Source organism: Eremomyces bilateralis (genome assembly GCF_010015585.1).
Source record: "Eremomyces bilateralis CBS 781.70 unplaced genomic scaffold P152scaffold_22, whole genome shotgun sequence".
NCBI classification, from domain to species: Eukaryota; Fungi; Ascomycota; class Dothideomycetes; order Eremomycetales; family Eremomycetaceae; genus Eremomyces; species Eremomyces bilateralis.
Window position 1 is genome coordinate 26225 of NW_022985088.1, and position 27138 is coordinate 53362.

The following is a 27138-nucleotide window of genomic DNA, read 5'->3' on the forward strand; positions in this document are numbered from 1 at the left end:
TCGCTCTCTAAAGAATATAATGTCACGATCAAGAGCCACCTAGAAAAGTTCCATGATTGTACTGAAGTTGTAGAATGAAAGGACAGAAGTCCGCTTTATGTCGGGGAGAGTCCAGCGCTCGTAGGGGGTGCACAGGTACAGAATCGATATAAACGCAATTGATAAATGAAGAACACGCCATCCCAGGTCTTAAGTTAAGATTCAAGCCACTTGCATAGTTCACCGAAGCGGCTCTTCGGCACCGATACGCGAGGGGGCGCCTATAAAGCTTGCACAATTAAGACTCCGATATCTCTTCACAATCCTCTACATCCGCTCTAGAGTTAATGCATCAAGAGTTCAAGACCCACCACCAGGCTGGAATCCAGGGATCAGGACCCGTTGGAGAAAAGCTTAGACAAAGAAAGACCCTGAAAGAGGGGAAATGCAGAATACTACAGGCTACAGCTTGCTGACTGCACAAGAGACCGGAACTATGTCGCCGACGCTTAACCTAGCGACTAGCGAGGTGCCGAAAGATGTGGCCTGTGGGGAAATAAAGCGAGACTACCAGAAATGAGGAAGCTCAGAAGCGAGCCCAAGTTCCAGCTTTAGTAATTCCAAAAAACCGGCACCCCCAGTTGCGGAAAAACTTCGACATGTCCAGATTCAAACTGGCGGAGAGTCGGACGGTCGGCATAATAATACATCCTGGAAGAGTTGGGATGTTCACTGACAGGATTCAGACGCTGCCTTGCATCCCCACTCCCCGACCTATGAAGACCGAAGATATACGCTATCCCATTTCACGACGTAATTTGCGAGGTGTGATTGGCAGCCCATAAATTGATCCAAACAGATGCTCTCCAGTCCGAAGGATCCTGTATAGGGCTGCATCTTATTCGATAAATCCTGCTTCCTTCTCCTCCCTCCTGACGACCGTTTGTTTCTCCAAACTACTAGCACGTCTCCTAGACCTCCGAATGATGCGCCGTCGTGTGTAGGCGTGCGGCAGAACATGGGCATGCGGAAACCACACACAAAATCCAGGACGGGATGTTTGCAATGTAAGAAACGCAGGATAAAGGTGAGACTTCCGTTCTTCTCTTTGTACCCTTGCGTTGATCATTGGTTGGTGGCACGTTCGTATCGAGGTCGTGGTACTGTGTCCGATATCCCGTACGGCGTACTCGTGTAACGCTACCTGCGAGCTGCCAACGCCATATATCAAGACGTGTCCTTTATGTTCTCTTCCAAATCGATCCAACACGATTTCACCTAAGGGATGGTAGTAGATTGATTTCAGTCGCGCGCGGCACGTCATGTGGATTCAGATAGACGGAGATCATTGGATGCATCGCTCAGCGGCTTACGGTTCACATAGTGCGACGAGAAGAAGCCGTCCTGCAGCAATTGCGACAGAAACCTCGAACGTTGTAGCCTCACCTTCATCTATTCCAGTCGTCAAGCTGCGGCGGCCCGCCCCACACCGATCTCCAGAACCAGCCATGGTGCCGCCATCAGCCCGCTCTCTTCATATGGGAGCGACGCGGCTGGGTCCTCCGATGTCGTTACGCAGGGTCACTTCCTCCCGCAGTTCTCCGTTCGCGACATGGAGCTTCTCTTCCACTTCACCAGCTCCACCTCCAAGACCCTCTCCCTGAGACGGCCGATGCAGAAGATCTACGGGACAGTGTTTCCGCGCCTGGCGTTCTCCAACCCGTTCCTCCTTCGTGCCATCCTCGCCGTGTCGGCGCTACATATGGCACGAAAAGCTCCGCCGGAGAAAGCGGAGGAGCTGCTCCGGATAGCAAGCGAGCACCAGAATATAGGACTGGCGAGCTACCGCGTCGCCATCGGTGACATCAATCAACACAGTTGCGACGCCCTGTTTGCATTCGCTCTACTGCTGTTCGTCCATGTCTGCGCGGCTTCAGACCTCCCCGACTCCGGCCAGGAGGACATTCCAGAATCCCACCCGAATAGCGCCGGCGGAAGCGTCGTCGGGACGCCTCCCACTTCTGCGTCCGGCACGACCGATCAACCTCTTGGCGTCGAGTGGATTCGGATGGCTCGTGGTGTACGAGTGCTGTTGGAGCCCGGAAAGCAGTGGCTAATGCGCGGCCAACTCTCCATGTTTTTCAACATGCACCAGTGGAAGGACGAGATGTCCGACATCGACGACGAGATGCGCGACGACGACGAACACTTGAAGTCCCTGGCCAAGCTCTGGGACTCGTTCGCGGAGGACCCGGATCGGGAGGAGGACGTAAGAGCATTGAATGATGCCATTTTCCAGCTCCGGTTGGCACACCAACGAATTTGGATCGCGTTGCGAGCCGTTCCGCCTGACGCCTCCATCTCTCGTATAAAGGGGGAAGATGCAGCGTCCGCGGAAGCAGCAGGCTTTACGTGGCTGTACATGCTTCCTGAGCGCTACGTGGCGCTCATAGAAGAGAAATGCCCTGAATCTCTCATCATATTAGCACATTTTGCCGTTCTACTAGGGAAGATCCCTCATCTGTGGTGGTCGGAGCGGAGGTCTACAGCTTTGGCTCTAAAAGTTAAGATTATTATGGAGCCCAGATGGTGGCCATGGTTGGAGTGGCCCATGTCGAGGCTGAGCTTATAACACTACTTAGATAATATGCTTTCAGGAGTCGAAGATGTATCGACCAGTCGAACCAGTTGCCGAGCATGTATCCATGCGAAAGGGGACGATCTCACGCAAGACATGCAACGGGTCGTTGGTGACGTTTTAGGTATTGCACGGGGCACGCTCGTTGACTATCAATAGCCATGCTCCCGCTGGCACATTCGAGTACTACTAGAATTGTTACGCGCAAAATGATCGGGGCGGTTCGGTTAGGCCTGATTAATGGATGGCCCTTCTCAATGGTGGCGATTCAACCAACCTATTACCTATTCGTGAATCGTGACGTCTCGATTCCTAAAGCCAGTCAAAATGGAGAGGTATTGCGATATATCTTTCAAACGTTATCCCCCAACAATGTCCGATCGGCCAATGACCTGTACGATCAAATTTAATAGATTTGATATAGATGTAGACGTAATATAGATATAGGTATCAATATCATGAGAGGTCTCATCAGGAGATCCGAATTTATCAAAGTCAATTTATCTTTATCCCAAGGATTGCCAAAATACTCGGGTCCAATTGCTCAGTCCTGCGGGCGACAGGAAGAAAACACAACCCTATGTTCCCCACGTCTCCTTTATCAAGTCTGCCGCCTTCTCAGCAATCGCATAAACCGAGCTCATGATGTTACCCTGCACATGTAGGGGCATGATACTGGCATCTACAACTCTCAACCCCTTGGTGCCATACACGCGCAGCGAAGTATCCACAACACCGCCTTCGCTCTCGGGTGCCATTTGGCACGTTCCAATCGGATGGTATACGGTTGAGTAGGCCTTCTTGACATATTCCCGAGCCTCCTCGACCGTCTTGGGCTTCGTTGGGAATACTCGGTTCCAGACCTTTTCGCTTCCCGGGGCACCCACATCGGCTAGGTTCGCCGCGATCGGATTGTTGGTTTCGACGGCTTGGATCATCCGAAGAACGGAATGGGCAAGCACTTCGGTATCCATATCGTTGGTGAAATAGCCTGGGTCAACGGTCGGTGCGTCGTGGGTTAACGCGGACCGGATATGGACACTGCCTCGACTGAAAGGATGAGTGTTGCAAACAAGCATGGAGAAGCCGGAGAAAGGCAGCTCGTTGATGTAAAGTCGGCTGCAATGGTTACGATCCCGGATATCTACGGCCGAGTCGATGTAAATGACCTGAAGAGCAGCCTCTGTAGGATCACCAAGCTGTCTTTCCATGATGCGGAGATGCTTCTGAGGGGGAACTGCGGAGCCGGGGGTTATGGTCCGGGAGAGTGTTTGAATACACTGCTCCGCATTCTCGGATCCGGAAGGTTGGAACGCGAAGTGCCATGGGGCGTATACCGTCGCGCTGACCGTCCCGGACAGTGGGCCTTGACGAGCGGTGAGGTATGCAGTCATGAGCTGCTGCGCTATGGCGGGATCCTTCACAACGTCTCCAGTTACCACGCCTGGTTTGGTTTCCTGGGAATACGTTAGTAATCTGATTGTCTCGCATCGATCAGACTGCTGGATATACCCAGGAAACAAAAACATTGCAATGATCCTGAAGATTCTCCCCCACGTTGGGGTTATCCACCAAGCACTCGATCTCATGCTTATGAAGGAGTTCACGCTTGCCAATTCCGCTGGCTTCGAGGATCTGGGGGCTCTGTACTGTGCCACCACACACGATGACCTCCTTCTTCACCTTGATGGTATAGGGTTTGCCGCCGGATGTGAACGAAACACCGGTTGCTCGGACCTCGCCGTCAATGTTCTTTTCGAGGAGAACTTTCTCTGCCAGCGCTTCCGTCACCACGGAAAAGTTGGGCCGATCTTTATTCGGAAGCCAGTAACCGGTGGCCGCATAGCTTCGCTCTTTCGTTTTCGGATCGATAGCCGTCAATTGATTGAACCCTCCAAGGGCACTGCCTTTCCTTGGATCATTTGGGGCCGGGAGCCCGAGTTTTTGGGCCATGGTCGGCAAGTCCCTCTTCAACCAATCGATCTCCATGTCTACGTGGCCAACCTGGATCGGCCCCGAGTCCCCTCGCAGCTTTGGATCCAAATATTCAACCTGGAGTTCCTTTGCAAGTTTTTCTGAAGGCGGATAGAACGTCTCGAATTTACGGAAGTACTTTTGCATGTCATCCCACCCCCAAGATGGGTTGCCAAGTTCAACCCAGTTGTCCAAATCTTGCTTAGAGGGATTCCCAACCATTTGCAAATTGATCATGCTACTGCCACCCAGGCCTTTGCCGCGAGGCCAACCAATGGCGGTGCCATCTGCTGCTTTCTGATAGGGTCAGTACGGAACGCATGCCGCATTTTTGAAGACATCTCTCCACGACGTACTTGAGGAACCGTTTGAAAATTCCAGTCAAAGGCTGGGTTGTCAAACATTTTCATGGCCAGCAGCGGCGTATAAACGAGAGGGTCTTTGGTATTGTCTTTTCCGGCTTCAATTACAGCGACACTCCATTCCGGATTCTCGGACAGACGAGCAGCAACTGTAAGCCCAGCAGTGCCTCCACCGACAATCACGAAGTCAAACTCCGTGGACGTAAGTTCGTCAGGGGACATGGTTAGGGACTGACAAAGATAAACTTGCTAAAGGATGGACTAGGATTGTAATTGTGAGGAGGACTGAGTAATTGAGAGGGGGACTGAGTAATTGAGAGGAGGACTGAGTAATTGAGAGGAGGACTGAGTAATTGAAAAAGAGACTGAGTAATTTAGAGGGAGGCTAGGTTATTGAGGGGAGGACTGAGTAATTCAGAGGAGGACTGAGTAATTAAGAGGACTGAGCAACTGAGAGGAGGACTGAGCGAACCAGGAGTAGAAAAGGTAGATTTGGGGAGGCGTACTTTATAATCGGGCAATGTGAGGATCCAGAAATATAAAACAGCCCATATGGCTTGGAGGGACCCTCGTCCAAAGTAGCGCTTATTTCGATCCTGATGGTAATGGCCAACATTAGCCTTGACTAGTTGTATAGCAATGTCTCTTCCTTGAACTACAAATGATCGATCACGATCCTTAGGGGATTCACTTACCAACTTACCTATCGTAGACCAGCTCGCGACGAAGGGTAGAGGCCAGTTCCATGTCTACCGCAAGGTCTAAAAGTATTTGAGAATCGATGGAGTAGAACGAAACAAACCAATTTCAAAAACAACTAAAATAGGACTCCCTATAACTATTAGATACTCGGTTAAACCAGACACCGCACTGTATACCGGAAGGAGAGTAATGCTATTAAGCGGATTTGTTAGAGTATCGTTGTCTGATGAACTAATCAAGTTTAGCTCTACTACCGTCTACGGTTCTCAAAATCCCGCCAGATCGGTACCATGCGCATCTTCCTCTTACCAGGGACCACTTCTCGATTTTGGCGAAATGCTTGCCATATGCCGGATCGGGAATGGTCAAACTCAAACACGTCCCTAGTCTATCATTCTGTAGCCTCAAGCCTGTATCGTAGTGGAGAGCAGCTTACGCCATACGGTAAGGCTTAGAAATAGGAGCAGAAAAAAGATATTCTTAAGTCATAGCCCGGTAAGCCCATAGCCCATAGGTGAGGTGACCATGAGATGGAAAGGTCAGAGTTCATTGCATGTGAGAGAGGCGCAAGAGATGGGAGAAGGTGACAAGGTGTGATACACAGAGTTCTAGAAACCGTATAGAACGCTGTATGAGGGAAAGTCGATGATGATTGTAACTATATACGGAGAAGGCTGTCTGTTTTAGGTCCAGGAGAGCATCCACGTGACCATGGAATACTTGTCCATTACCGCACAAAAATGACTTCAATTGGTCTAACCATATTGGTACTAGCTCTATATCCCGGTCATGTTCCAAGTTCAAAATCAACTCGCTGCAAAGCTTCAATTGATATTGCAAATGCTCGAATTACCCGAAACACGATCCATTATCCAAAGACCTCGAACTTATCTGCCTATTCCGTCTCTACACTAGCGATTTGTTGCACGCCATTTGCGGATTTGCCCACCAACAACCTGTCCGCCGGAAATGCCCCCCACTGATTCCAGCTCCTCCACCGCCCCCCCCACCCCCTCCCTCTCCTCCCTCCTCGACCTCGCCATCTCTCTCACCCTCCACTCATGGCCCGCCCTCACTCTTGCTGTCCAGCACTCCCTCGGCGGCCCCGACAGCGCCGAGAAGCGTGACTTCCTAGCCGCGACCCTCTCAGAGCTACTATTAGCGAATCCCAGCATGGACGAGGAAGACGTCGAGGACGTGCTGCTGCAGTACCTCACCGACGAGTTTGAGATCGAGCTGGAGGATAATAGCGAGGTGGACGTCGCGTATCGGGTGGTGGCGTGGCGAGGGAAGTTGGTCGCGGGGGAGGGGGGGGCGGTGGAAGAGCTGGAGGCGGGGTATCGGGCGTGGAAGGAGAGGGGCGGGCAGAAGATCGTGGTGCATAGGGGTGCCGATGATGAGGAGAGTGAGGGCAGTGAGGAGGATGATGCGATGGATGTGGATGATCAGGAGGCTCCGGAACTCGTTCGCACGAAGCCGGTGCCGGAGGTGGATGAGGAGGGGTTCACGAAAGTCGTAGGGAAGAAAAGACGATGAAACTACTTGATACGACGTGGCACGTTGCTCTCACGGATGGAGGGAAGGCATCAATTGCAATGTTTTCTCCATAGTGGAGTTGGAGCATGAAGCTGGATCCGTTAGTCCGTCTAGCTGGATCTCCATTTCGAGGCCGATCTTCAACGGGCGACAACCGGCATAAAAGGATCAATCCAGGCACGGCTCACGAAGCAGCATGGTTAAACTATCTGTGGAGGAGCTCGTTCCAATCCACGCTTGAAACACTATACATTTGTCATGTCGAAGTTACGGAGCCATCCTTTGGTCGGCAAGGAGTGCTGGACCGCATATATTTGTTATGCAGACTATCGTACAGCGGATCGGGATCTGGCCGACGTCCCGAGTCTTCCACCGCCGCTTGGATAGGCCATCCGCCATCATGTCTGCCGTTTAAATGCAATATCTGGCTGCCACAATGCAAGCCAACCGGCTAGTCGAGATGGACCTGGCGACGTCCATCATTTCATGTTCCATTCCGTCTTACTCATAGTCGTTTTAAAGCAACGTGCCTATCATGAGCCCTAGAGTTCCATTTCCAATCGGAGTGATGATCTATGGTCGATCAACAAACATCTCCCAGTCCACAAACTCCGGATACGGATACACGGGTGCATATACCCTCGCATCGAGATCCGAAGCCGCCGGAGCTGCGCCCCGTAATGGATGATTGGCGGACGTCCCGTCCTGCCCGTGAAAATCGCCCAAATTGTGTCCAAAATCGGAAAATCCTGCCGTCATGTTCCCGTGCAGTGGCGGTTCGGCCATGAGGGTGTCCAGTTGATTGGAAGGCATGTCCATGAATGACGATGACACCGCCGGCATGGATGATCGGCCGGCGGTTTGCTGGAACGCCATGTTGCTTCGTTCGTGGAGAAGATGGGAGAGGGATGTGGAGGGAGCCGGATGATGTTGGTGAAAGGTGTTGCTCGGAAAATTTGGATCGCTTGGCTCCGGATTCGGTCGAAAGGGGATGAAATTCAGTGGACGTGGCATCAGAATCGTCGAGGAGGCGCCGGGAGCAATGGACGGCGGCATGGTTTCGAACTCAAACGCGTTCGACGCGGACGAATCCCGAGGGACGAAGCCAGTTTCGGGAATCTTCGCGAAAATCGGCTGTCCGTTCGTCAGCAAGGCTACCAACAATCACAAATGCACTGCACATACCTCCAAGCATTCAACGCAGCGACTTGCCGTCAACCCACAACCGCCCTTCATCTTGACCAGGATATTCCGCCCGCGTTCGGCGAAATCAAAGGTATCCTTGGCGGACGGATCGTGGCCGTTGGTCAATACGAACATGAGCAGGCACGCGACGGCGAAGAATGTGATATAGACCGTGAACCAATAACATCCCACTAGCAACTTACGGTCTTCCAGGGCTTGGACGAGCCATATGGCCTGCATGGCGGCCTTGGTGCACGCCGAAGCGCATGCGAACGCGCGGAGGTCGAAGTTGGGGTCGTTTCGGGACTTGGAGATATGATGAAGGAAGGGTCGATACAGCACCATCTGTACATGCGCGTAGGCGAGTCGCAGGAGCAGCTGTTGCTTGACGTGCTCGATGGGGACGTCTTGGAGCGCTCCACAGGGATACGATGGGAGTTCGGAAAACCACGCATCCAGCTCGGCTTCGACGGCAACGATTTTGGCGTAGTCGACTTTATATGGCCCTGGGCCAGGGACGGCCTGCATAGCTGCTGCTTGAGGCCGATGTCCGGAATGTACCGTCTTCACCACACGACTCATAATCCTCAAGAGTCGGACATGTGCGTTCAACGCCGTCATGGAAGAAAAGCGAGGATGATCTTGCATGGGTTGTATGGCACCACTCTCTGTGAGAAACTCATCATCGACATTGCCCGGGAGCTCTTGGTCGATATCGTCGTCGTTCAATGTGCGCGGTAACCCTAAGATGGTCGTCACGTACGTATCCATCGTCCGAATGACCCAGAAAATGCGCTTCCGAACTTCGCGGTCGATCGAACCGAACCGTTGAGACGTGGCCGAGCGATGGAGTCCCATGCGCGTGGCGGAAGACAATGCGATGCAGATATGGGTGTAGCAGTGGGAGATCATGGCCGAAGACTGCAGGTAAATGACGAAGCAGACAAGAGCTTGAAGTGACATGATATCCCGGATATCAGTGACATCAATCAGCGATTGACCAGCCCGGTAGTACAACTCACTATATGACTGTCAGTGCGCGTCGGATAAGGGGATTTGTTACCATACGCTTGCGATGTCTGCACATGACCTTTTCCACTGCCGGGTTCAACTACATCTGCTGAGAAGAGTTCGCCGACCGCCAAAACCCCCAGCAACAGTGCTAGGAAGCGTGGTTCGTTGCCCTCGACATTTGAATTCTCGACCGGGTAATACTCCTCGAATTGGTTCTGGAAGGTTGGCCGATGAATGAATTGAAGGAGGGGGAAGGCGCATTCGAACGCTATATCGACGAGCTTCTCCGCCCGCTTCATCGGTGGAAGAACATGGGTTTTTGGCTCTGGTGGATTCGCTGGAGACGGCGAGGCAAAAGGCTGGAAGGGCTGGGGAATGGGAGACCCGTCGTCATCAATCAGTACATCACTGACTCCAGTCCCTTCACTGATCAAATCATTGCAGCGCTCGCGGATGCGTTGAAGGAGGATCAGGCCTGCGAAGTTCCCATTGTAGTCGCAATTTCCCGAGTCGTCGATGTTCAAATGGCCCGTTCCATCGACCATAGTTTCGAGGAAAGTGTTGGGAGGAACAGCATTGCTGCCGAAGCTCTGGGCACTCCTCTCGGGCCCCTCCGATTTGACCCGTTTCCCCGGCCTTACGAGCTCGAGGATGTCGCTGGATAGCTCGTCATCTGCAATGGCCTTCTCCAAGTCGACATGTGGGGACACCACGCGCACCAACGCTGTCAACCTCTCGACCGTTCTTTCAAGCTCTTGAATATACTTCAAGTCCCGTCTTTTTGACACTCGAGGGCTGTCAAAGCTGCATTCTGCGATCGAACATCATCAATACAACAGACTGGCCTAGGAAAAACAACGCTTGCCAGTAATGAGGAACATTACGTACCAAGTTGATGCAGGTTACATGCTGCGCAAGGCAGCTGACCGTCGCATTTTGCCTTTCTAATACGGCAGTTGTCGCAGGCTCGAAGCACACGTTTGAGACGCGGCCTCGTACTGGACGACTTCGCCTCAGGGGCAGAGGACATGGCAGTTGTCCCCCGCAACCTATTCCTAGGGAACTCCAAGAGAGGACACGAGGAAAGCCGGCTGTTGCACGGAACAGACTCGCGTCATGTCTATCGGATGGCGAACGCTGTTCCCTTAGTACATGAAAACGCTTGGGGCCGTTCTCGAGTATCGAATGTCGGTGGATCCTTGGAATGGCGTTTCATCTGAGGAAGATAAGTCCTCCACTGAAATGGTAGTCGGAGTGCTTCATCCACTCACCCAAGATGCCAACATGGGGTCAGATATAATCGATGTTCGGTGACTGACCCAGTCGCGGTTAGACTGGAATATGTAGACGACAAGAGACGTTGCTATTGATGACGGCAGACCAATCTATTGCAGACAATTTGACTTCCACAGTAAGACAGGTAGTATCAAGATGAAGACGTCTCCTCGCAGATACACTGACTGAAGTGTAGGAAACGGAGAATACCGTGGCGCCCTCGCGATATCGACAGAGGGAGTGGGATCGGTTTATAAGGCCTTCCAGCAAGGAGCGAGGCGTAAAGGAAGTTCTAGGGTAGGGGCTAGGAATCAAGCCTCACAGGAGGTTCCTTGAAGGGAGCGACAGGCTGACACCACCCTCGAGATGCAGGCTATGATTCGGCTGTGGCAAGTGCTCGCGCTACCGTATATGGCCGCAGTTAGTAGTCAGAAGTCCGAAGTCACGGTTGGAGGCTCTCGGAGAAGGGTTTAGGTTAATAATAAACCATCCGATGGGACCGTGGCTGGGTGGAGGGGAAATCGGCGAGTGGGGCGATCCCCTGGTACATCTGCATGGGATAGTTATTGGGAGTGGAATAGAGACGGAGGTGGAAATGGGCAAGATGATAGAAATTGGCGTAGGACAAGCATCTACTAAGCGAGTCGCATGGACGATGAAGTATAAGGCATGAAATGAACGTGGCACTCCAGTGGCACTCCAGTCAGTTTTAGTCTTTACGGAGGGTAACAAGAACAAGCCCAACCGTTCCAGCACAGCAGATTTCACGGTGGGATCAGTGTTCACTGCGGGTCACTGTTCAGCATCCAAGTGGAGAGAATGAGGTTAATGCCAAGTTTTCTTCCGGCTGTCCCGCAAAACTGGAAAGAACGTTTCTGCAGACTGTCGGCTTGGACTGGCTCCTTCCATGTGTCTGGTATGTAACTGCCGTATCAGAATGGTCGGCATGGTCGGTAATACAGAGTCCGTCCATATCCATATCCACCTCACCCAGTAGTCAGTCCAGTCTCCACGGTATCCATCAAATGGATTACATTGTGTACAGTAATCTTCCGGACGGGAATCTCAAATTCTGTACAGGTGTTAAGGGTAAAGGGATCGAGGTAGATCTATATATACCATCCCCATGTAATACGACATCATCGTCCCATATATTATATACCAATCACCAGCAAAATCGGTAGAAACGACATATCGTCCTTCAGCAGGCCTCCATCCGCACTCTCCGCACAACCACACCAGACTTTGGGGGTTGTTCGTTAGGCGTTGGCAGTTGGGGAGATTGGCCGTCCGACAAACAATAAATGCGCATGGACCGCTGCGGCTCTCCCAGAACACGAAAGGGCAGACACTTCATTTCTTCTACCGTGCCACAAATAGTAGTTCTTCGTTGCGCTAGTGAGAAGCCGAGGACATGGGGATCACAGGAATGACGACACCGCCCAGCCTGTTCCCAGTTCCCCCTCTCCACAGCTCCTCTAGCACCGCTGCACCGAGCCTCCGGGCACTGGATGATCACAGTCCACTATTCGTTCAAGCCTTCGCAGTGCGAAGTTTCAAGGGCCCAGCATCGCGATGAGATTCGCACCCTAACTTATCTGGCAATCCGCATTCTGGCGCCTCGAACCCGCTTCCCAGGGCTGAATGGTGGACGAGTGGGCCGCGATGAGCAATAGAAACGCGAGGATCCGATATTCTTAACGCCCCGAAGCCTTTCGAGCGCTTCTTTTCCAATCACCGGCCGCCCGTCCCCAGTAATCCGGAACGGTGGAGGACGGTCGTGCATGGGATAGTTTGTAGGACACAATAATAAGGTGATGTGAAGGGCCAGGGTCTCGCAGCGTGCTCCTCCCCCGTCTGTTTGGTGGCTGCAGTAGTCGGGGCGGCGTGCAGATGCTGGCCGTGTGCCATGCGGTGCCAAACCTCCGCGGAGCCAATGCTGTGAAGGAGGGAGAGTAATCCGCAACAGGAGCACGAGGGAAACGGGCTGCGTTGCTTTCGATACCGCACGGTCGGCCAATGGAGATTTGATGGTCATTTTAATCGACGGTCAAATGTCAATACTCAATGCGCTCGATAGTGCACTATGCGCCACGGCGCAGAAAGCCATTCATGCTCCACCGTCTGCAATCTTATATTACCCGTGCCCCACTGGCGATATCTGACGAGGTTGCGATCTGTGTCTGATACCAGGAAGCACGGGACGGCGCTGGACGCCGATCGCTCGCGTGCTAATCTAAGAATCAAAAGTCGTTGATCTTCGAAATTGATTGCTGGGCCATGTTGGTACTTCAGGTGTCTTTGGGTAAGCCACTGCCCGCTGGTCAGACTATAGAGCCCTGGAGATAAACACTTGAATCCTGAGAAATCCCCAGTCGCATCTCACTCCCAAGCACCCAAGGGATTCGGCTTGAAGGTTGAACATGTTGGAATTTATACCGGACGATCCATATCAAATTATCAATCCAAACGTATGTGCACTGTGCAGCGGGTGCTTGTCATTCCTAATTATTGCCCAGTTAAGTCTTTAAGTAGTTCTTGGCAATTCCCAAGTACGCGCGTCGCTCCAAAATTCCGTTAAAAACAAATTAGCCTCGCTTACTAGTGAGTAGTCAGTTACCTACCACTTCCCATCGACCATTTCCCACTAAACCCAAAAGCCACCCCAGCTACAAACCGAGTTAGTCCCCTCCTTCTCCCAGGTGCCCCCTCCCAAGTTCCACCCACCGCTGTCAAGCCGCCAACGCTCCTGTGGACGTCGACCGCCCACCGCCCGCCGCACAACGGCTGAATCCAGTCGGCGGAACGGCCACGAGGTGGGACGACAGCGCAGAGCGTAGCGACCCCGATACCAGGCAGAGGGAGAATCGGGGAAGGATCGGCGGATTGAGGGCGTGCCAGGATCCCGTTCGGGGAGCGTGCTGGGGAATCACTGGTGGCATCGATCTGGAAGCTTGAATCTGTGGGTGGAACGATGTTAATGATGAGTTTTCATAAGGGCTGGAGGGCGGGAGTGGCGTGATTTTTTTGGGAAGGGCAGTTATACCTTTGCGGTCGGCCTCCAGATCCAGTGGAACCGTGGCTGCTTGAGGAACTAGCATCTCCGGATCTGATATAAGTGATGGGATGGGATGGGATAACACGGCGCCTTGTTACACTTCTTACATAGTAAGCCCTGGATTGGAATTTATAGGTAACTCTTAGAGGGGGTGGTTTCGGAATGATAATCAATCACGCTGAGTCTATACTCCACTGAATCCATCATCGCATATCTAACCTGTCCCTGTCAAGTGTCATGGCTTTCTGGTGCTCATGAGTGAACCACCCGCCCCTTCAGTATATTGATTAACATACGTAACTTAGAGGGAGCGGCCGAATTTTCCGAAAGAGCATCAGCAGAACTGCCCCACCAAACAGATTTGACAACGGATAGACTACTAGCTCTTGACATCGAACGGGAAGGAGAATCAATTCGATATCTATCTGTATCCTAGCATACCATCTTCAAATCTGCAACACCCTGAAGTACTGAAGAGCCGCATTCGACCATCCACCGATCCCTTTGGAACCGAACCGGCACAGTTGTCCGCTGGCGTCATTCCACCGTTTCTTGTGCTTAACCTGGCTCAGGGTGCATGTATCATTTTCGCGAAACAGACCCGGCCAAGATCTGAGGAATTCGATATTCCAAGGCCCAGACCATACAATCCAAAAAAGGGCGGGTCTTGCTTGCCGAGAATAAATAGACTTCGGAAGCAACCGAAGCAACTAGGGATACACTTGGACTCTCCGTTCAGATTCCTCCATGGCTTCATCACGTTCGAGTTGATTTGTTGTGAAGGATACACCTGATGTACAGAACGATGGCAAAACGACTCGAATTTTTTTTAAAGACTGTACAAGGAACTCCATCGAGCTCCATCGAGGAGACTTAATAGAGACAGTGGCGCCGAACAATGGGAGAACGACATAGACGAATAAGGGAGGCGTGGACGCAAGAGGACGGAGTATATTTGAGAGCGCCAACATCAGCACCTCACGAAGCGTCCTTGCTGGTAGATTCTGAGTCACTTAGGGGCCTCTAAGGCATACCCCATCCAGGGAATCCAGCGCTGAATAATTGTATACCTACGTCATCAGATACCTATTCGTCAACTCGAGCGTGCAGTATTGGCGGAGAAACCAACTGTAGCTTGCCCAGGTAGGTGGTATGTGCCGAGAAAGAACAGCAAGGCGAGATTTGATGAGAATGATAACGAAACCGACGTCTAGCAAGCGAAGGTCGTACAGACAGCCAACATCAAGCGATCTATGGGTGTCGCGTTCCTCTCTCTCGAGGACGGAGGAGGGATTGCAGTTTGCAGAGAGAGCGGAGGTGTACCATGTACATCGTACGCAGGAAACCATTTCCCAGAACGGGAATGCGAGTCAACCTATCAGAGCCCTCGCGTTCGGATCACATAACCCATTCCGATCTGGGTGCCTGAAGTCAGCAAGATGGATGCCTGGACTCGGCATCATGCATGTGCAGTGCTTGTGCTGATACGCGTCCATGTGAAGGTTGAATTGCATACGATGGTCCTTGACGGAAGCCGATTGGGGGTTGACGATGGGAGTATCTGGTCTGATTTAGATAGAGGTGAATGGTGACTGGATTTACTACTAGGTAGATCAATAATAATTGAAAGACGTCTTGAGTAGACAAGAGATATGTAGACAATGATCGGTGAAGCTGCGTTCCCCCTGTTCTGACTCTCTCCCCTTACAGCCAAATCTGGTGAGCAAAAGGTGATCGGGAGGCTCTCGTCGGTTCATCCAAGGTCAATCTGCAGTTTCAGACACGGTGACATCTGATTCCGACCATTCATAATTCTGTTTCAGTTTCCCCTCTCCTCCTGAGCATTCTCACACTCTGCTGAATCAACTCCCGACTCGACGTGCCAATTCCGCGCACCGCTTTGTCCACGACCCACCTTTCCCCATCCTCCCTCTCCCTCACGCATCCAGAACCCGCCGTGTTTTTTTTACCGACCTCCACCCATTTCCATCCCCATACGTACCTCCAATCCTCGAATCATCCACCCCCCAACCCAACCAACCCACATCCTTTACGTCTACCAGCCCGATATACCCTCAAAATGGCGGAAGAGAAATCCTTCACCTACAGCGACGTCGCCGAACACGCCGCCAAGAAAGACCTGCACGTCGTTATCCACGACCTGGTCTATAACATTACCAGCTTCGTCGATGAGCATCCGTAAGCCCCCATTCCCCTCCACCCATCACTACGATCCCCATATCACAACTAGCCAGATCGCCGGATAGCTAACTCCATCTCCTCCCAGCGGCGGCGAAGAAGTCCTCCTCGATGTCGGTGGCATGGACGCCACCGAAGCCTTCGAAGACGTCGGCCACTCCGACGAAGCGCGGGAGATCCTCGATGGCCTGCTGGTCGGGAAGTTAAAACGCCAGGTAAGCCCTCCATACCCTCCTTCCTCTATCTACCCGTTCATCCCACTCCCCCATCGAGGTCGACGATCGCTAACCCGCACCCCAACAGCCCGGCGACCCCAAACCCAAAGTCGCCAACCCCGCCGGCGTCTCCACCCCTGGCGCCGCCGCGCAATCCGCCTCGAGCGGAACGAGCATGATCTTCTTCCTGCTGTTCTCCGGCCTAGTGGCCATGGGCGTGTATTTCTATTTGGGTCTGGAGAATCAGGGGTAGTAGCGGAGGTGCGATTTGGAAGGAAAGGGGAGAGTGAGGGTTGATTGTGAGGTTTGGGGGGTGGGTGGATTGCATAGTTATATTTGACGGGAGAGATTTTGGCGCAGGTGGAAGGTGGTTATAGGTATCTATGGATCACGCGGCTGGCAGCTGGCTCTTCTAATCCCAATGGTCAAGCGTGGATTAATTACTTGGAACGCGTGTCAAATTATCCGGTACATTTCGATGCGTCCCTTGCTCGCTATGATTCCACATCGACAGAAACCCAACCGCGTTCATCGAACCGATTCGTTTCATTCTCCAAGCACTAACGCGCCAATCCTCCCCTCCCTTCATAGACGCTCGCCTCATTCCACCACACCAAATCCAACCCCCATCTACCGATAAAACCCTTCTGCATCCCCACCAGCCGTTCCCGCCTGAGGAGTAGCTTGCTGCGGCCGATATGCCTGATATGTAGCGCCCGGCGCGGACGGCGCGGACGGCGCACCCGGCGGTCGCCCCCCGAGTGCGGGATATGCACCTTGCGCGGGAGGGGAGTCGGGGGGAGCTTGCCCCGGGGGATATTCTTGGGCGTAGGGGTCTTGGGCGGGCGGTTGGGATGGGCGGGTGGGGTAGGGGGTCGAGCCGTAGAGGTCGTCTTGAGACGGGGGGTTGAGCGGGTATGTGGGAGATTGGGGGTCGTAGGAGGGGGGGTGTTGGGCGAGGGGGTTGGGGGGTGCTTGGCTTTGTGGGGGTTGGCTGGGCGCGGGCCGATCGGGAGGGTAGCCGTACTGCGAGGGGGCGGAGGGTTGCGATGGTGGGGGTGCGGAGGGGGGGTATGCGTCGTATCCGGCGGCGTAGGGGTCGTGTGATGGCGGCTGGCCTTGGGAAGGGCCCGTCGGATGGAAATTCTGACGTCCGTCGCTGGGGCTGTCGAAGGGGCTGGACGCAAGCTCTTGCGGGATGCCGACGGGGTTGGCTGCAGGCTGCGCTTGGCCATACGGGGCGGATGGCTGGCTCGTGCTGGGTGGGAAGGCGCTTGGAGGACGAGCAGCGGCGTTGACGCGGCCTGGCGGAGGACCGTAGGGTTCTGCTGGGGTGGGTGTGGGACTCATCTGGTCAGGTCCCGATTGACTGGGCGGAACCCCGTAGAAAGGCGCACTATCGGTCTGTGGCGGTTGGTAGCCAGGCTGTGGCTCCGGAGCCCCTTGAGGCCCGGGAGAAAAGTATCGCTGCGGACCGGTTTCTGGTTGTTGCGGATGGCCGTGTGGAGGACCTTGTGGAGGACCCTGTGGGGGACCCTGTGGAGGAAAGCTTGCTCCAGGACGACCGTATCCAGGTTGTTGGGGTGGTGCGTAAGAGTACGGGGGTCGGCCGTATGTGGGCGGAGGGGGTTGTGACATGGAAGCTTCGAGGAGAGTTTCATAATCTCGTCGGGCTTTGATAAACTTCTCGTTCAGTTGAGTAAAATCATCTGATATACGGTTAGCATATAACTTGCAAGACCCTTCCATGGTACCGTACCCTTCTTCTGCGAGTATTTGCCAATAAGCTCGATCAATTTCGGTCGGATCGCCAACGTCGAATGGTATAATTTCTGCTCCGGTCAGCCCAATTCCGTCACTCAACAAGCTCCCAACTCACCGTAATCTCCTCGTTATCCCTCACATCCCCCTCGCTCGCCCGCGAACTCGTACTCAACAACGCCAACAACTTCTCCACGTTCCGGATCTCCGCGAACACCTCCGCCTCCATGTGCGCCTCCCGCTCCAGCTCCTCGCGCGTGGGGTCCTGCAGCTTCTCCACGTAGTTCAACGGGAAGATCCCCGTCTGCCCGCGTAGGCTACCCTTCCACCAGTCCTTGTACACCGACTCCAGCACTGCGATGACGTCGCCCTTGCGGAATTGGAGCTCGCCGGGTTCCGAGGGCTGGAAGTCGTAAAGGGCACGGACGCGGGAGACGGTGGCGGCCGTGGTGCCGGGGGGAAGCGCGGTGCCGGGTTGCTGCGTAGGTTGATCGGCCGGCTCCTGCTGTTGGGTGGGTTGCTGTTGGGCGGGCGCCTCGGGGCCTTTATCTTTGATCGAGAGTGCCAACGCCATTTGCAGTTCCTCGTCCTCTCTTCTGCGATCGGTGTCGGTGATCTGGGCCTTCTGCGGCTTCGACGGCGGATCAAGGTTCGGATCTGTCATTCATCAGCCACGGTTCGACCGAACCCAGACATGCGGGCGTACTCTGGCTCTTCAGCTTCATATATGCCTGCTCCATAATCCCCAAATCCCGATCCTTCGCAAACATCTCCGTCCACTCCGCCATCCGCTCCAAAATCCTCCCTTTCACCTGCTGATGCGTATTCCGATCCGCCGCCAGTCTCAACAACGCATCCGTGAAGCTCCGCGATGCCAGCTCCCGATACACCTTCGCACCACAGTTCTGCGCCAGCGCGTTGGCGAGCTCCAAGGTATAGAGCTGCACGTTGGCGTTGCGGTGCGCCAGGCGCTTGATCATGGCGCCGACGGCGTCCTTCGCCCCGCTGTCGTCCGCTTCCACCTTGTCGCAGACGTTGAGGATCAGTTCCCAGTTCTCGCTTGTGAGGTTCTCGTCGGTGGCCTTGACGACCACGTCGTCGAACGCGTTTGGCTGCGCCCGGAACATGGTGGCGATGGGGTGGCCGGGACGGTCGTGATACGGTCTTGATGGGGGAGCAAATTTGAGGGTGGGAACTCGTTGGGTGGTTCAAGTTAGGTAGCGGAGTCTGCCTTCCGCGATCCCAAGCCGGTGATAACGTCTGGTTGAGGTGGCGATGCCTGGAACGGGCTATAAAGACGCTCAGCAAGACGGGCACTGCTAGTGGTTAGAGGACAATGGCAGGCACCAACGTTTGCGGCGAGGTGAGTGACGGCAGGTAATAAACCGAAGTGCAGTGGAGTAGAGTAAGGTAAGGTAGGTATCGTGATTAAAGTGTAAAGCGCAGGCAAATCAGCATATTAAGAGTGATGCGTGCACATGATTCGAGGTTGGCATGGAGTTGGAAGGAGCATTGGGCTGGCGCTCCTGCTCTGGCTGCTCGTGCTGCAGTGCGTGGACTGTGGGGCGGGGCGGGGGGGTTGCTGTGGCGCAGGGAACACTCTAGGAAGGGGCTCCTGGCGACCTCACCGATCTTGTAGTTGGAATTTGGACATCACAGCATAGCGTAAGGCGAACCACTCGGTCTCCGCTTGACACGCGTTCTTCATTTCCTTACCACGTATACGGCGGTGTAGTGCACTCATTGTGTAATGCGTATACGCCATTGATCATCCATACAGTATCAACGCTAGCAACTGAAGTCTCATATGTGCACCTTCATAGCATGTCGATTCTGACGCGACAGAGTTGGTACATGTCTGGAACTGACACATCGCAAGCCTGAAGTGACGTGTGTCACAGCTTTATAAGACAGCCGAGTTTCATGGATTCTATACCGTTGCCGTCGACATTCCGTCGACATACATACATGCGTTTCCCCATCCCCATACCGATCCATTCCCCATTTCCATCACCCACCCGCCCTCCATCCACAGGCGGTGCCCCCCCCTTCATGAAAAGTCGTGTAAAGCCATGCCATGTCTGTCCAGTTTCGCATCGTAGTAATCTTCCGTTGACGAAAGGTGCTACACGTGCGTAGGGGCCGAGAACGGTTCCAAAAGAAATTTTCCATGTGCTGTGCATTCATCCATCCATTTCGATCCCACCTAGCCTCCTCTCTCCTCTGGGGCACATCGGGGGGAAACCAAATCTGCCGAGCTAGCCGCCTTTTGAAATCTCCCGTCGTGTATTTGTAATGCGTTTTTGTTTTTGGGTGGGAGTTTGCGGTCGTTGGGGATAGAACAGCCGGTGCACGGCGCGCGAAGGTGGCCGCCGTGAGAAGGAACATGAAGTGATCCGGACGAAGATGCCGGATCGCGCGCTCATTCGTAATTTTTTAAAACGTGAGGTCGAGAGACGCTTGGCTCCTGGTAGTGAACGCTTAACGAAGCGCTTAAACTCCTCCTTTCTTTCGACGCTCTTCTATTCGGGCGTTGCGCGCAGCATCGACTAATGGGGCGAGGTTGCTGAGCGGTTCAGCGGTTTGGATGAATGCGTGCTGGAGAACGGTCAGTTATGTGGCCAGGATCAGGGCGATGATGCACTTACGGTAAGCAGGTCATGTGCACTCGCCCGCTTCTCCGGATCGACCTTCAGCGCGAAGTTTAAGAAATCCTTGAACACGGGCGTCAAGGTCGCCTCGTCCTTGATCGACGGCGTGCCGTTGGTGGCGATGAGGAAGAGGGCGCGCAGAGGGCTCTCGTTCAGGTAGGGGGGCTCGCCGTCGATCATCTCGATCGCCATGATCCCCAGGGACCAGAGGTCGATCTTGCGGCCGTATTCCTTGCGCGTCACCACCTCGGGGGCCATCCAGTAGGGGGTGCCGACCATGGTGGTGCGCTTGGTGTGGGCTTGGTCGATTTGGGCGCAGAAACCGAAATCAGCTAGATTGCGTCAGTGGACCATCGACTTCGATGGGCGGTCAGACATACTCAGCTTGATATGACCTTCCAGTGACAAGAGAACATTGTCGGACTTGATGTCTCGATGTATGACCCCTTTTGAATGGAGATGTTGGAGACCATGTAGAGTCTGGTGGCGAAGTCAGCTTTTTGTTTATTGGCGGAATCGTCAACCTCACCTCTCGACAGACAGCCGCAATCTGACCCTCGGTCATCATGTTGAATGTAACGACATCCGTTAGACTGCCCCCCTCCATAAACTCCATCACCACCCACAGATCGCCCTGCACCAAATAACTGTCCATGAAGTTCACAATGTTCTTATGCTTGCTCTCCTTCATCACCAAGATCTCGTTGACGATCAGGTCCTTCTTCGGCTGCTGCTCCAGGTTCATCTGCTTGATGGCCACGCATTCGTTCGTCCCGCGCCGGTTGGCCGTGAACACCCCGCCGGACGCACCCTGCCCGATCTTCTGGAAGTTGCGATACATCTGGTGCGGGTCCACGTCGGTGCAGATTTCGCGAAGGCGAACGATGATGTCGGGCCCGGTCGATTGGCGCGGTCGTTGCCGCGGTCGTGGTCCGCCTTCCAGTCGGGGCTGCTGGCTAGGCATCGGAACGTTCGTGGGATCGGCGGGCCTCGCGAGCGGCTGCGGTTGGGTCGGTTGGGTCGGTTGGGTCGGTGCGCGGGGCTGGGATGGTGGTTGGCGTGCGCTTTGGCTCCGTTCAAGCTGCTGCTGTTGTTGGCGAGCGATGGATTGCTGGGCATTCAGCATGGCTTGCTCCTGTTGCTGCTGGTATTGCAAGACGGATCCCGGGGGTGGCCCGCCATATTGCATCGGGGACCCGGTGGTGTTGGATCGAGTGCGAGGTGCTATTGTCTCGTCAGTAACTACCGGGGGCGGAGGGTATGCAGGACCTCTAAGGGGAGAGACACTGCTAGGGGCTACTAACTGGAAACGTGGGTATTGATTGGGGCCGGAGCCGGAGGTGCTGCCCGCATGGGAACAGGAGAAGGACCAGCGCTAGCTCCAGGAGGGCGTGGTGCAGGTCGCTGGGGAACCAGCGTACCATTGGCAGGCTGAGTGAGCTGCGTCGGAGTACTCCTGGGAATCGGTGGAGGCGCCCTCGGATTCTCGAAGCTGTCTTCTCGGTTGCGGGGAAACCGCGGACTAGTCGGAGGGCTCATCATTTGCGTCATGGATCCAACCGTCGACGGATTGAGAGTGGTCGCTGGGGAGGGTTGCGGAAAGTAAGGGTTCGTCGCATCGTGAGCTCGTGCGTTTTCGAACTTGTGCCAGACATCGTCGTCGCTATTCCCTTCCCGGTTTTCTTTGTAGAACCCGACAATCTTCATAATGGCCTCCGGATTTTGCTTCTGTTCCGCTTCGGAAATTCCATTTTGCTGAAGGATGGTTTGCCATTCCTTGGGTAGTCCCTGAGGTACGTTAGTATCGAGTCTATGGAAGCGTTGAACCCCGTTTTATAAGGCTTGGAGTTGTGAAGTAATGATGCAAATACTCACCGTGAATTGGCCCGTCTCGTTGTCGATACTGACGTGGGTGACATGCATCGGATTGGTGGGTGTAGATATGGTCGGCCGTCGCGGAGTTCCCAATCCCATGCCACTCATCAGAGTTGACAGCACTCCCTTCTTCTTCCCACCCACCGGCCCACCCGTGGCCTCATCCGAATATCGCTGTCGCGGACTCTTGCTCCCTCCATCGGACCGTGGCGGTGTGACCCTCTCCATTTGATGACCCTGCAATGCCGCGAAACTCTGCGAGTGGCGAATCCTCGGCGCGGACAATGAAGCGGGCGAGGGGTTGGACGACTGGTGGTGGAGCGACGGCTGCGGGGTGGTGGTGACGGCGTCGATGTTTTTGTACAGGGAGGGAGCGTCAAACGGCGCGCCGACCAGTTCAGGCGTCGTCTTCTCCGTCACGGACTGCCGGAGGAGCGGCTTCGCATTTGCACGGGCGAGTGGTTGGTGCGATTGGCGAGCGTTGGGCGGGGTGGGGAATGCAGCGGTGATGCCGACATGCGTTTGCGGTTCGGCGATGGGAGCGTGGGAGGGGGTGTGGTGCGGGTTCGCGTCGATGCCGTCCGCGATCTTGGCGAAGGAATACGATTGATTGCTCGCGCCGGCGGCCAGGGCGGTTGGGCTGCGGCGATGACCCGACGGAGCAGCGGGAGAGATCGCAGAGGGAGACGGCGAGGCTGGTGAACGAGATGCGGAGGTTGGGGCGGAAGGGGTCCTCTTGAGCGAGCGAGCGACGGTGTCGATGGTATAGGACCCGGGAGGTTTTTTGGTGAGACGTTTAGAAGTGGATGGGGGATTTTGAAGTTGGTGGATGGGAGGAAGTTGTGACGACGACATTTGGTGGAGGTGGAGAGGGATGGTTAAGGGAGTCGAGAAGAGAGGGACAGTCGGGAGGGAGAGAGCGAGGGAGAGGGTCTATCTGGTCACTGGTGTGGCAGCAGAGCAAGGAGCGAGTGGAGGGAGTGGATGGAGTGAGTGGAGTGCAGGACAGGAGATTGATTGCAACTTGCAAGTGAAAGAACCGCAACAACAGGCTGGGAACTAACTAAACGTGAAAGAAGCAAGGCGACGGGCAACTTGAAACTTGACTGGATTGTTGGCGTATGGATTGGATTGGATTGGACGGGAAAGGATCAAGTCTCCAGGTCTCCAGGTGTCAAGGGCGGGTGTGCTGCTGTGCTGCTAATGAGGTGTTTGGTGGGCGGTAGGCGGTGGGTGGTGCGGGAGTCTTTCTCAGAGTGAGTCTCTTCTGCTGCAAACTGAACCGTGAACTCAGAACTGGGATATGAGGCAATGAGGCTGTAAGGCACACAGTCACACAGTCACACACCACTGGATTTGCATGTGCTGTGAATTGTGATAGACCAACCCAGACTTACCCAGTCCTGTCTTCTGACGCTTCAACAACAACACCACGCCGTCGTCGAAGATTCTTCAAAACAAGATTCTCCAAAATAATAGTAATTCCGGACTGCGGAGATCGAATTACCAAGGAACAACTAATATGACCATGCCCTTGAAGTATATGATCGACCAAGGATTAATGAATAAATACCCACAGTACTTGCAGAAACCTCCTTTTCTAACGGGGCCCAACCTAGGGCATCAATGACGGACGAATTGATCTATCACAGGCTGACACTGGTATCCCCATCCCCCAACAAAGCCACTTCCCCCCCCCCCTTCTCGGACACTCGGTGCCCATCATACGTCGGGCATTGGCATTGGCTGGATTCGAAAGTATCACATCTTGCTGGCACTGGGAAGCATGGCACGCCCTCATCCGACCCCGCTGATCCCACTCCAACCAGCAAGATACCAGATGTGTGACGACTGACGAGATACTACATATGGCACGTTTGGAAGTTGGCAGTGAACTGGCGACAACCACGTACTTCCATCTACTATGTAAGGTATCATTACTTATTATTAGTATTTAGTATGTATGTAGGTACAAATAAGTACCTACATACTCACCCCTACACTTCCCGGCGCCTCCTGTAACCCTCGCCCTTTCCTTCGTCGCTTCGTTCATCCTTGCCGTCTCTCCCTCCTGGAGGTTGGACGCCGTCTCCAAGTCGACCAAGGGACGTCTGACATAATTTCTTATTTCATGCCAGCCTTGCCAGGTAGTCGAAATTTGAAGTACGTTGAGGTGGAGTCACATGCCGGGCCTGGGTGCCAACGGCCAGCGGCTTCGGACCGCCAGCCTCTCCATGTCTGCTTTCCGTCAGGCGTCACTCCACCAAGTGGCCCTGGTCAGAGGGCGCTCCTTGCGATTCCGCGAAAACTCAAACGTCAAACATGTTTATTTCGTGGATGGGGGGAATGGGCGTCCGCTTAAGGCCTTGGGCAGATTGCACGTTGGCAGTTGGCAACCATCTCGCCGAACCACCGTTGTCAGCTTGAAACATGCAAACATATCCGATCTTGTCCTGATCATGACCACACCCCGACCACCTCAAACCGGTCGGACCCGTCAAAAAGTCAAAGAAAGTTAAGCAACAAAACGTCTAAGACTCTTTTCAACCCTGAACCTGAACAGACCCTCGACCCATCTCATCGTGTCCCTTGCAAATTACCTCTCATAAGGCCACCCCTCCTCGCCTCCCATTGGCGCCATCTGATATTCCCGCCCCGCCCCTTCCAGGGGCCATCCCGTCCGGCCCATCTCGCTTCTCGCGTGGGAAAACCTTCTGGAACAGCCGATCCACGTCCCTTTGAATCCCGATCGGAAGAAACCAGACGGTTGATTTGATTCAATATCGATCTGATATCGATCTTCCGTTGGAGTGCCGACGCGCGGTAGAGTAGAGTGTCAAATGCGCCAATGGCCGGACGCCGTCCCTACGGCTTTTCGCGATGCCGTTACGGAGTATTGCGGATCTAGTCATTTCGTGTCGTGCAACGATAGACACTCAAAGACCACGCGCCACCATCTGTCGCTTCGCATGTCGTGATCCCCCTTTCACACCTAGCTCCGCGCTTCCCACGGTGGGCGACCCACGCGTTTCATCCGCTCGCCGCCGTGCGACCGTCTGCGGACTCGGCGTGCAACGGTCGTGGAGAAGGGCGCCCAGGCACCGAGGCTGGGGTGTCACAAAGGCATTGAAATCTTGGAGATGGACACGGCAGGTGGATGGACTGTGGTGGCATCGGTGGGCGGCGTCGTCTGACGTGGGAGAGGTTTCAACTTCTGTTTGCGGGGACGGATCGGTTGCATTTTGTATAGCGACTGGAAACCACGGGATCGTAGTTCGAGGTCGGACGAAATCTTGTCCTTCGCGGGTGGTGGCTTGAGATCGCGTTAAAGGGCCCCGAAGTCCTCGATGAGATTGTTCGTTGGATCACTAAGGTGTTGCGTCCCTTGGTACGAATCGCGTCGTGTGGATGTGGTTCGGGACGGCTCCAGCAACCAGGCACGGCGAACTTGCTGGTTTCCAGTAGTGAGGAACCTGCATTTCTGGTCGTAGTATTAATGATTAATGACACCAAGGACGGTTAGTATTGCGAAATCGAAGTACGAGTCGAGGGAATCCACCGCGCGCGTGTTCGACTTGCAAACCGTCGTTTGTCCTTTCCTGTCTCCTCGATGTTGCGCGTTTCGAATGCGTGTTGGTACCCTATGACAGGTCATCGGGGGACCGACTTCGAATTCCTCAGCGAGCATTTGGCTTCAAATTGCAGTTCTTCAAGCATCGGTGTTTTGTCTGCCGCAAGGGACACAGCCGAAGTGGTTCGTTGCAGCTGGAACCGAACAACGGATACAGAATACGAAGGAACTGGGATGATTTGCTATCATTTTTATTGCTTTCTTATTCGTGTTGACTGGACCTGCGGCAACACGACCATCGGATAGATATATCTGCATGGTGTCGCTTCAAGACACGGTAAAATAGCGCATCGGTCGTCTTTCATCCAAATCGACAGTATACTTGATATTCCGACCGATTTAGAGAGCACTAGGATCCACAGTCCGCCGTTCATGGTATACAGCACCATCTCAATTCTTGTGTTTTTGAGCATGAGTTATGAGCCGGAAAGCACCAGCGTGTCTAAACATGAGGATACCTGTGCTTCTGCAAATCCCAAACCAGAAGCGCTCTTTAACTCTTGTACCGAATAGCGTGTACATGTACACGTAGATATGCTGCAATTGTCCTCGCGGTGCCGGTTGTGGCGTAACTATAGGATTGAGTGCAGTTTGACACTTCTCCCAGTCGATCGGTACAAGGTGTACTTGAAGTTGTACACACGGCTTGTGAGACTGTCCGAACAGGGCGACCAGATTCTCGAACGGAAAGGGAGGTCGAATTCGAGCGAAAGCCGACCCCCTGTTCTCCTCTCGAGGCTGGATGGCTAGTCCTTATGGTCATCAAGTTTTGCAAGACTTGTTGCAAAGCATCCGGATCATGAGACTGTTTGCCGGCGCTGTATGGGCATTACTCGTCGAAACTTCCATCAGGTCAATTGGTGTTCTGTGTCCCGTATCTCGTTGCTCCGTCATGATGGACGGCGTTCCATCCTCGCTAGACGAAGGATTGATATGTCTGGCGATGTCGTAGTTCAACCATTAGCGGAGGATGGTGGTCTCGCCGAAGCAAAGGGCATCGTTCGAGGAAGGCGGTGGTCGAATATGGTTCATCTACCTTGCATTCGAGCATGACCTGACACTGGATTTTACCTCTCTTTAAGC

The 27138-nt window shown here is 54.0% G+C and overlaps 8 protein-coding genes across 8 annotated transcripts; 3 read left to right on the top strand and 5 right to left on the bottom strand.

The window, feature by feature from the left end:
* Positions 1–475: 475 nt before the first annotated feature.
* On the top strand, positions 476–2611 carry P152DRAFT_476135 (uncharacterized protein; the record flags this gene model as incomplete). The annotated part of the gene is made up of 2 exons (XM_033681483.1): positions 476–520; positions 1364–2611. 2 exons carry the CDS (start codon positions 476–478, stop codon positions 2609–2611), a joined length of 1293 nt encoding a protein of 430 aa, XP_033531345.1.
* A 435-nt stretch (positions 2612–3046) lies between these two features.
* Positions 3047–5547, bottom strand: P152DRAFT_441118 (alcohol oxidase). The gene is made up of 3 exons (XM_033677693.1): positions 4948–5547; positions 4130–4888; positions 3047–4074 (listed from the first exon to the last, which is right to left on the bottom strand). The coding sequence occupies exons 1-3, from the start codon at positions 5173–5175 to the stop codon at positions 3196–3198; spliced, it is 1866 nt and encodes a 621-aa protein (XP_033531346.1). The 5' UTR covers positions 5176–5547; the 3' UTR covers positions 3047–3195.
* Positions 5548–6684: 1137 nt separating this feature from the next.
* On the top strand, positions 6685–7191 carry P152DRAFT_370848 (uncharacterized protein; the record flags this gene model as incomplete). The annotated part of the gene is made up of 1 exon (XM_033675514.1): positions 6685–7191. A coding segment is annotated over one exon (507 nt), but the record flags the coding sequence as incomplete, so codon positions are not given.
* A 573-nt stretch (positions 7192–7764) lies between these two features.
* Positions 7765–10420, bottom strand: P152DRAFT_476138 (uncharacterized protein; the record flags this gene model as incomplete). Its single annotated transcript, XM_033681484.1, has 4 exons — positions 7765–8325; positions 8377–9397; positions 9445–10201; positions 10279–10420. The coding sequence occupies 4 exons, from the start codon at positions 10418–10420 to the stop codon at positions 7765–7767; spliced, it is 2481 nt and encodes an 826-aa protein (XP_033531348.1).
* A 4935-nt stretch (positions 10421–15355) lies between these two features.
* P152DRAFT_461104 (cytochrome b5) lies at positions 15356–16841 on the top strand. The gene is made up of 3 exons (XM_033680045.1): positions 15356–15922; positions 16011–16137; positions 16226–16841. Exons 1-3 carry the CDS (start codon positions 15804–15806, stop codon positions 16388–16390), a joined length of 411 nt encoding a protein of 136 aa, XP_033531349.1. The 5' UTR covers positions 15356–15803; the 3' UTR covers positions 16391–16841.
* On the bottom strand, positions 16580–18301 carry P152DRAFT_146014 (uncharacterized protein). The gene has a single exon (XM_033673897.1). It carries the CDS (start codon positions 17884–17886, stop codon positions 16768–16770), a length of 1119 nt encoding a protein of 372 aa, XP_033531350.1. The 5' UTR covers positions 17887–18301; the 3' UTR covers positions 16580–16767.
* On the bottom strand, positions 17909–19200 carry P152DRAFT_146152 (uncharacterized protein). Its single transcript, XM_033673898.1, has 2 exons — positions 18605–19200; positions 17909–18555 (listed from the first exon to the last, which is right to left on the bottom strand). Exons 1-2 carry the CDS (start codon positions 19023–19025, stop codon positions 17993–17995), a joined length of 984 nt encoding a protein of 327 aa, XP_033531351.1. The 5' UTR covers positions 19026–19200; the 3' UTR covers positions 17909–17992.
* Positions 19201–20236: 1036 nt separating this feature from the next.
* Positions 20237–23548, bottom strand: P152DRAFT_146299 (Pkinase-domain-containing protein). Its single transcript, XM_033673899.1, has 6 exons — positions 22425–23548; positions 21854–22337; positions 21079–21773; positions 20930–21029; positions 20547–20881; positions 20237–20496 (listed from the first exon to the last, which is right to left on the bottom strand). The coding sequence occupies exons 1-6, from the start codon at positions 23277–23279 to the stop codon at positions 20392–20394; spliced, it is 2574 nt and encodes an 857-aa protein (XP_033531352.1). The 5' UTR covers positions 23280–23548; the 3' UTR covers positions 20237–20391.
* Positions 23549–27138: the final 3590 nt, after the last annotated feature.